Raw genomic sequence first — 10,000 nt, 5'->3', positions numbered from 1 at the left:
ACATTTTTTGGGATAATTGTCCTTAATGAGCAAGAGGGAGGAGATATGTTATCAAGTTTAACAAAAGCTATTCTATAAAGTCACCAAATACAGTCCGGCCATTAGTAAAGGTTTTCCAGTTACCAATAATGAATAAAACCCCAGCCCTGAACAAAAGCTAACCATGCATCGCACGAAATGCCAAATGATCTTCAGACATTTGTTAACAGAGGAAGAAAGTCCTTTATTGGTTGGAATTTACCCGATCTGTTCTGTTCTCCACTATTTTCTCATTATCCAAGGAACGGATTAAGGAAAACAACAGATAAGACTTTTTACGAAAGGCACGTAGAATTGACCCTCGGACTTCACTGGACAATTTAGGCAATTTTCTCTTCTAGACACCTGAAAAATTCAGGTGGCTTTAATGTTGAGAGCTCCGGATTCATTCTTCGTAACAGATACTGATTACTAACTGGTGCGTTTTCTGTGGGACTGATATTCCGAATTGCGCGCCCACGAATTTAACGGATGTGTTCATTTTTTAAAGAACACTGGAGTTTGTATGGTTATTGGCCATGGATCACGCTTTTGCTATGCAGTAATCAACCTTCAAACAGTCACATTCATTTTCAAATACGCAGAAAGCATCAATGTTTATCGTTAAAGGGACATAACTATTCCTGAGGACGAAAGAATGTCTTAGCGTTGGAGTAAGCTTCTTAACGAGTAAACCTTGGAAATTTTGGCTTTCAAAATATGCAGCTCAAAATTTCAAAATAATTGAATTAAATAATTTTAATAATTCATTAAATAATTTTATACTAAATAATTTTAATAATTCGAAATAAGCTCCATAATAAGCAGCAAGAGTTTCACAAAGTAGCGAATGACATGATTGGTATTAGTATATAGTCATTAAAAAAGTCGTCTGCTCTCGCTGTATGTACGATGGAAAGAATAGTAGTATTCTCTGAGAGTAAAGTTTGATTTTGCTAGTAGACTAAATTGGTGTCAACTTCACATATTCAACGATACCAAAATAAGAGGTTGTCAAATAGATTACTTGCGTCGATTTAAAAAAAAAAAAAAAAAAACGATCCATCCTGGCATCTTGGTTCTTGAAACGAATCTTAACATGAGAAGTACAAAAATAATTTTTAAAATAAAAAAGGGCTGAGCATTTGCATGATGAGGCAAAAACGTGTGCTGTTAAACCAGACAACACGAGCACCTGGTAAGTACTTTTCGAGATCCTAATAAAAGGAAACAAAAAAGTAAACTGAACTCAACTTTCAGAGGCCATAATCAAGATGTCTCGGACTCAGTTGTAGGTGACAAATGCCAACAAAAATTTCACTATTTCACAACGTTTGGCACATATTTTCAACCCACATCTACGTCACACTTGACTTTCCTTGATGTTCCTTTTTTGGTTATCATGTTGTGGCCCCATGTTACCGAATTTGGTGAGTCCCCGGCTGATTTTTAGGTTAAAAAAAATTCATACAACACTACAAGATTGTCCTCAATTTTTACACGACTCGCATGAAAACCTACTAAGAACGCATTTGCAACTGCCGATCACTATAGACTTTGCAACTTAGTTATCCTTACCATTGGACACAGATTCGTTGTAACTATGAACTGTGTAAGTAGCTTCAAAGAAAGCATGCGTGCTTGAAGGCTTGACTACAAGCACCACTTTTAGGCTGTGGTTTTCGTGGGAGTAAAATGTTACAATGCCAGATACGATTTCACCGCACATTCGTGTACTCGGTTTGCCATCTGCGTAGGTTCCATTTTGAATTTCCACGTAATTAAAAGTGCATGACGTGTTCCCGGATAAACCCTTCAAGTGTTGAATCACTAAAGTGACTTTTTCTCCTTTCTTCGCAGCGATCTGCCAGCTGTAAAGTGGAAATGTGCATTCTTGGTAATATATGGAAAATGAGATAGTTCCATTCGTTCCATTCAAAAAACGTTGCCTCGAACGCTCTAAAAACCGAAGTAAATAAATAATTATTCCCTTTTAACAAACGAAATAATCTCAGATGCACGTAACAATAAGTAACTTTAACAAAAAGCCCGAATACAATGATCTTCGCACTTGGCTCAGTTGAAACTGTACACCCATAACGATGAACAACTTAAGGAAAGAGCTTTTACCTGTTGTTAAGGTTGTTGGCTCTTCAAATCCGGTGCTCGCACAGTAACCATAGTTGCAATAGTTTGATGGTCTGGATAAAAGATAAACGTAAAATCCACTGCAGTTGCGAACAGTGATGTAATCCCACGCCTCACAGCATCCCCGCCTTCCCACGAAACACACTTTACGCATGACAGCACCATCCTCCACAGAGGGGTGTCCTCCAGTAAGCCAACCTGGATACGGAGCACCGCAATGACACATCTTAACGCAAGTGTCAGCCATTTGGTTTCCAGCCTCTCCGCCAAACCGGTACCAGCCAGACTTGTAATAATTGTGCTTGCAAGGATCAAACGTTAACCCGTCCAGTCTGTATGTTGCTGCTCTACTGGAGTCATTGAGAAATTTGTAGTTTGAACATTCTGAAATATTTTACAAAGGAATTTTACTATGCTTATGGAATGACGGTAATACTGGTAATATGGGTCTTGGTTTAATAAAATTTCAATTCCATGGTCTCGTTGGCTCAGAAGCCCAGCCAGCGAATCGAGATAACCCGCTGACTGATCGACCACAATATCAAGAACTCCCAGCTGAAATCTTTGTGAACAGTATTCCTTCCGCTCTTTAACGTCCGTAAGTGTTAACCATGATAGTTTTGGATAACAAAGCAAACGTGCTCTCTTCCAATTATTTCTAGCTGTACAAAAAAAATGCAAAATCGTTTTTCTTTGCACTAATCGATACAGGGACCACCTAGGACCTAGTTCTACATGTCCACGGGAAAAAAAAGTTTCCTTTGTCGTTCAGAAGATGGTTTAAGTTAACCTTGGTAAATTAATAAAGAGATTTATTTTGCGATGTTGACTCACAAGGATACTCGGAAAAATCCCTAGTTAGAAACAAACCAACGATCTGTTGATTTGTAGTGTAAACGCTCTTCCTTAGAGCTGAAAGAGACTCGAGGAGAAAGACTCTAGAAGCAGGTTAGCCCTGCAGAATAGGAATTTGGTTGGTGCCAAATAGGACTACTCCTTTTTAGGTTCCATTAAGAAAACTACTCTATTATACGGTAAAATTATCGCAAAAAAAACAAAAACAAAAAAAACAATATGAACATCAGTCAATTAAGGTGGCTCAAACCGGTTTCAACAATTTGGAGGGAATGTGTTATTAAACAGATATACTCTACAACACTGTTTCACTTGATGGCAATGTATGGTACCATATAAAACACCAATAATTTCTTAACGAGATGCACATATTAATCTGACGTCTGCACATATTAAGCTGACGTCAAAAATTACCATGGCAACAAAAGAACCATCTAAAGACGCACTATATTGTGTGTTTAAGCGCTTATATGTAAAAAACGAACTCGGTGACCCCCATTTTTTACTACTGAAAAGTGATTAGCAGGCTAAGGCGAAACTCTCTTCAAAATTAATAAAAAATTATCTGGAGCGGATTCAGAGCCACCTTATTAATTTTTTTTAATTGTGAAGGTGGCTATGAATCTGCTCCAGAGAATCTTTTTAAACTTTCAAGAGAGTTTTATCATAGCGTGCTAATCACTGCTTAGCAATAACAAAATGGGGGTCACCGAGTGTGTTTTTGAGATATATGTGTTTTAAGAAAAAAAAAAGTTTGTTTTTAGATGGAAATTTGGTTGCCATGGTAACCTATTACGTCACATTAATGAGTGCATCTTGTTAAGCATCTATTGGTGTTTCACGTACCATCGTAACATTAACATTAAGTGAAAAAGGTTGGTAGATTCAATCCTTCCAATTAGTACAGTTTGTTGAAAATGTTAAAACTGGTTTGAGCCTCCTTAAATCGAAAATGCGTTCTTACCTGGTGCTCGTGGCAGGCCATTGCCGCAGTAACGTGAGTAACAGCCGGGTGGATCAAGGCGGTAAACATAAAACGCTCCACAGTTGCGGACACTGATGTCCTTCGAAAAGTAGCAGCAGTCACTGACAAACAGGTGTTGAAAAAAACAGACCTTTCGCTGCACGATCCCTTCAGCCACTGTAGGATGTGTGCCATCGAGCCAGCCTGGTGAGTCTGTACTGCAGTGATATATCTTAGGACAAGAATCTGCCATTTGAGTCCCAGCTTCTCCGCTAAATCGATACCAACCAGACAACGCTGAATCGCACAGGTTACCAATGCTTCTGTTAACATAGGTCATTGCTCGGTTGGACTCACTGAGAAATTTGTAGTTGGAACATTCTGGGAGAGATTTTTACATAGAAAACATTTTGAGGGCTTATTCTTATTCATTAATTAAACGAAGACAAGTATGAATCAACAAAACCTACTCTAATATCAAGGAAAATGAAAAAAAACCAATAACCAACCACTGTCCTCTAATCAACGAATTATATATTTCACAGATCAAAGGTCAATCTCTTGCCGATACCAAAAAAAATGTTCCTGGAACGGTTTGCAAAATATTTCTATTAATTTTTGGAATGGTTCAAACTTTTAGGCAAACTGTTTGAGATGACTATACTCTTTATTGATTTCATTGCAAATTCCCTTTGATTACCTACGTACAGAATTATTTCCGAAAAGACAAAACAGCGAACGAAATACTTCGAGATAATCGACCTAAGTTTTCATACACGATTTTTTCCGATCCGACTATTACTGCTCAAGAGTATCTAAGACTCTGTTCTATTCCAACTCATTTTCAACACTAATTACAAAAATAACAACGAAAAATACTGGTAAATCTCAGCTGTGTTGCCGGTAAAATCCGTTCTCAGGTTGAATCCATTTTTACCTACAATCTGTGACAAAATTCATTGGAAAAGTACACGACTATACAGACCTGAAGCTTTCGCAGCTCACTCTCCCCTCACAATGTTGTTTTAACGCGAGTTTCTGAGCCCATTTGCCAAAACAACATTGTGGGAGGGCAAGGTATTGTAAAGTGTTTCAACAATTTTGTGCGAGACTGTAGGTTAAATTGGTGATCCTCACTTTACCTAGGTTGAATACGCACTCAGATGAATTGAAGAAACTTTTTTTCGAAGCTGAAATTAAGCCCAGGGAAAAATTGGGTCAGGTTAGGATTAGTTTGGGTTTTTATACATGGATATCAATTGACTTATTACAGGAAAGTAAATAATGATAAGAAATGTATTGGGTTGAGCATGTTCGTCGTTGTGGTGTAGTGGTGAATGCACAGGAATATAGATCTGGGGCAGGTTGCTCGAAGCCTGGTTAGCACTAACCGTTGGTTAAGAGGTATCAAACCCAATAGGTTTGATAAGACCGATAAGTACATAGTGCAGATCTCTAATCCCTTACTATATTGTAATGTTGAGAGTGGATAAGTGTGTGAATCCTTTAACCGATAACATAATGCGAAACATTAAGAAGAGATGCGTAAGACAGAGCTTGAGGGAAGTTATAGGTGTTTTTAATCCATTAGGGGGGGGGGGGGGGGGAGGGAGGAGTTTGATAGCTGCCTTTAATTGGGTAGAGTGCGTATTCAACCTAGGTAAAATGAGGATCACGAATTGAACCTAGGTAAAAACGGATTCAACCTGAACCCGGATTTAACCGACAACATCAGTCCTTCACCAACTTAAACTGAAGAGAGGCGTAAATGCTTATTAACTCCTTCATTAGTGAAAAAAAAAAGTGACAAATAACTAGTTATGATATTGGGTTTCCCTTACTAGGGTTGACACGCGCTGAAAAGCGAGCATTAAAAATTACATCGTGATCATTCTTGCTTTTAATCATCTGGACCACCTCAATGGTTACCTTTCCCCTAAACAACATCTAGGATGATGCTTGAGGTTAAACATCTCCAACAGTTATAAAATCCAAGATAATCAGTAAAGTAACGGCGACACAGAGCAGTAGGCGATATATGTGTGTGATCTAGTGATCGATTAACTAGCAACATAGTTTTCAAGAATTTCCAATGAGATGTCTTTATTTTCCACTCAAAATATTAAAGTTAAAATACTTTCCTTAATCTTTGCATTAAATGCAAGAAAAAGTGAAAAAATCATTTGCAGTTTACGCGCAATGTCTCCAACTCGGTCAGTCGTGTTTTTACAAACCCTACTTGACTTGAAAAGCGTGTAGATCGACTGGCAGAGTAGTTACTCTATAACAATCCACCACGAGCTTGTTTCTTGAAAGTCCCGAAACTTTACGGGTTATTTTCGGGTGTCACAGTTCTCTTTGTATCTCAAGAACGGATAGGATTTAAGTCGTCAAACTTCACAGTCATTTTTCTTTTTGTTACCTAGAATACATGTTGAAAGATCGGCTTTCCAAAACAAGCTGTTGGCAGTTTCACAAATAGCTTTTCGGGACTTTGGAGAAACGGGCCCCAGATCAGTTTCTGGAGTCTGCTTACCGTTGGACACAGTTTCATTGTAACTGGTAACTGTGTAAGAAGCTTGGAAGTAAATACCCCCAGTAACATTAGATGCAAACAGCAACTCTAGGCTCTGATCAAAATGTGAATAAAGGGTTACTTTGTTTACTAGTTGACCACATATTCTTGAGCTCGGTTTGCCATTTTCGTGGATTCCATTTTCAATTTCCAGGTAAGGACAATTACTGCATGATAGGTCACACCGTGGGTAGCTGAAAAAGGTTTCGAGCATTAACCTGACTTGTTCTCCTTTATTTGCCAAGATCCTGACACAGTATGTTGGGAGGGTGGATGCAAACACATGTTGATGGAAAGGTATGACCCCACTCGTTCCTTTATGAATTCTTAGCCTGCACACTGAATATGAACACAACAAAGAAGTCAATATCTTCGGGAAAATGTATATAGAATCAGCAAATACGTTACTATAGCAGGGCTTGATGGCCAACCAGGCCACTTTCCTTTAATTCTTAGTCGCCAAGGACGTAATTAAGTGGCACTGGATTTCCATTATAGTTGTATTTACATGAATGCAAGTTTCATCGAATTTAACGGAGCGTTAAAGTGGTACTATGATCAAAAAATAATTTCTTTTTTTCTTCAGATTTTGAAAGCGTGTTCGCCTAACACCTAACTGGCAAAATTTTGCGCTTTGAGTTTTATCCAAGGCTGTTTGTTTTGAGTGTAAGTTTTAGATTTCACGGTTCGCCATTACTCACGTTCAAAACTAGTCGATTGGACCTCGGAGGGTTGGATCTAGAGAAAATGACGCCATTTACTCACTAGCTTAAAATTTCAGCGTGTAAACGCAATTTATTATATATGCAAAACACGGGTTAAAAGCCTGAAAGCCTGAAACTCCCGTGCTGCATATTAATTTGGCCGCGTACACACGCATTACATTCTTAAACCAGTGGGTCTTTGACGTCAATTTCTCCTCGACCCAGCTCTCTCAAGATTTTAAAGTTAGTAATGGCCGACCAATAAATAAGAAAATTCCAGTTAAAATAAACAGGTGTCTTTTTAAAATCAGAACTTAAAACTTGGGTAAGTTAGTGTTTAGTTAACATAGTTTTGAAATCAAAAGGAAAAAAGGATTTTTTTTTTGGTCGTAGTACCACTTTAACTAACATTAACACTCAAAAGTTATACTGCAGTAAGGAGCGAATGACACTTTTCAGAATTTTAAGTTGGCTGAATCCTCTAGATGCCTCCTTTCTTATTCTGTGATTTTTCGTCGGCGGCTGTTCACAACTTCCCATCTTAATTATTGCTCTCTCCCTTCCCACCACAATAAACATTCAAAACTGTGAAAGTGACATCTTGTGCTACGAAAACGCCGGTAAAATACAGGGTGCGTGTTGGCGCAGGAGTGAGAGCACTCGCCTTTCACCACTGAGACCTGGGTTCGATTCCCAGACTTTGCGTCATATGTGGGTTGAGTTTGTTGGTTTTAAACTTTTCTCCGGTTACTTCGGCTTTCCCCTTTCCTCAAAAACCAACTGTTGATTTGCGTTAACTTGTTGATTTCAGTTTACAGTGCCTGTGTTTTCACGACAGCCGTTGTCTCGCTTAACATTCCCGAAAGTGGTTTGTTTGAAGACTTCTGTGAACTTCGTTAAGTGACTTTAAAATGATCCGTGTTTTCACGGGTAAGATTAAATAAGGAGACAGATAGCACGTGCCAATACAATAATAAAAATAATGAAGACAGCCGCACGCCTAAAGTATTTCCGATTTGAAAAACGGCAAGCGCCTCCGCATTGGCCGAAAGTAATAGTTTCTAGTTTTTTCCAACGAATAAACATATTCTATCCTTAGATACAGTTAGGATAATCATATCAAGACAAAATTTGGCGAGGGTATTAAGTACCCATCATAGATATCTCACATCACATTTTCCTCCAAAATAACGTTACCATGGCAACAATATAAGGTATTTCTTTGAGCCTTAAAATCAAGATATATTGTCTTTTTCAAAAAAAAAAACGGGATGGTGAAATCTTTCCATTCAGCGTTACCAGATAATGTTAGAAATTCTCTCTAAAATATTTAAAATTCGACAAAATCTGTAGGTCAGGTTTTCAGAAAAGTCAGTTTTTGTTTAAATGTGTCAATTTTTTTTTTTTTTTAACCTACAGAATTTTTTTTAAAATTTGAAAAACGGTTTAAATTAATCTAAGCTAAAATGCAAAAAATGAAAACTAGATCCTCCGTGAGGGTACACTGGGTTGCCTGTGGTACGTGCAGCGTTCCTGGCAATTTTTTTCAAGTTGGGGGGTCATTAAGACCATTTAAGGGGTCATCCAGAAGTCATACCAGCAGAGACCCTCACAGGTCCTCACACGTTCGTACGCCGAAAGAGATCGACAGGCGAAAGATTCTTGTCGAAGTCCATTACTCGTCGCTTTTAAGATGCCAGATCATCATCGCCTGTCTTGTTCATCCAATTGACGTTCCCCTCTTGAGCTCCATGAGAGCACATTTTGTTGAAAGATGCACTAAAACGCCTTTCGCGTTGCAATGACTTTCGACGCCATTGCTGGTTAACGAGAATAACAAACTCACGAGGCAGAATGTATATTTATATTTAATTAAGTTAGCACAACAGAAAGACGCTAACCTCATTTTGACACGAGAATGCTTTACTATTGCCATAAAAACTATCCAGTTAAGCTCGCATATTATAAAACATGATGAATTCATAAAGGCCACCTCTTCCAGCGAACAATTTTTTTAAACAAACAACAAATTTGCTATTAGAGGCAAAAACCCCTTCCTATTTCATTACGTGCGTGAAGAGAAAAAAATCAATCGTGTCAAATATGCGCAATATTACAACAAATTAAAATTTTAGGATCAAACCGTTTCCATGAAGAACCTTTTCCTTGAATAATGAAGCACAAAATAGACGACAAGCATTCTTTCAAATAATTCTCGTCTGTCACATTTCCATTTTTTTTTTTCTTTTACCTGAAGACTGTGCAGAGTTGATCACTTAAGGTGTTCGATTCGTTTTCTGTCTTTGTTGAACCCATAAGTTATCAGAGAATTTTCCATTTGGTTTCAGTGTTCTATATAACAGCACACTTGGTAAAATATTAGAAATACAGCTCACTTTAATTTCGGCTCGACGGGCGACAGATTGTTGTCGAAGTCCATTACTCGTCGCTTCTAAGATTCCATCGCCTGTCTTTTTCAGTATCCAATTGACTTATTGAGCTTCATAAGGGTATATTTTTGTTCAAAGATCCACTAAAACGCCATTCGCGTTACATGACTTTCGACGCCATTGCCGGTTAAGTTTATCGTTCTACTGTGTCCACCAGAGAAATCTACGCATTTCCCACTACCCTCTCGATCCTAAGAAAATACGCGCAGAAGGCTCTATGCACAAAGACACCACTTAGCAAGGGAATGACACGCAAGACATTTACCGACACGGAAAATAAATAAAA

At 38.2% G+C, this 10,000-nt stretch overlaps 1 protein-coding gene across 8 annotated transcripts in view; it reads right to left on the bottom strand.

The window, feature by feature from the left end:
• Positions 1-10,000, bottom strand: part of LOC138008200 (uncharacterized) — a 54,910-nt gene that overhangs the window by 22,166 nt on the left and 22,744 nt on the right. For 7 of the 8 annotated variants that reach the window (XR_011124184.1, XR_011124185.1, XR_011124186.1 and 4 more), the window contains 4 exons: positions 6,522-6,899; positions 3,986-4,366; positions 2,149-2,550; positions 1,597-1,977 (listed from right to left, as the gene is read on the bottom strand). Coding sequence is in view for 1 of the 8 variants with exons in the window: in XM_068855451.1 (XP_068711552.1) it covers positions 1,597-1,977; positions 2,149-2,550; positions 3,986-4,366; positions 6,522-6,899 (1,542 nt within the window). In the remaining 7 variants the exon portion in view is untranslated. The remainder of the gene's footprint in view (positions 1-1,596; positions 1,978-2,148; positions 2,551-3,985; positions 4,367-6,521; positions 6,900-10,000) is intronic. The other variant, XR_011124187.1, reaches the window with a different exon arrangement.

The sequence above is a fragment of the Montipora foliosa genome, chromosome 6, assembly GCF_036669935.1.
Source record: "Montipora foliosa isolate CH-2021 chromosome 6, ASM3666993v2, whole genome shotgun sequence".
Taxonomy (NCBI): Eukaryota; Metazoa; Cnidaria; class Anthozoa; order Scleractinia; family Acroporidae; genus Montipora; species Montipora foliosa.
The sequence above is the reverse complement of the archived record's forward strand: the minus strand, read 5'-3'. Positions and strand labels throughout refer to the sequence as shown.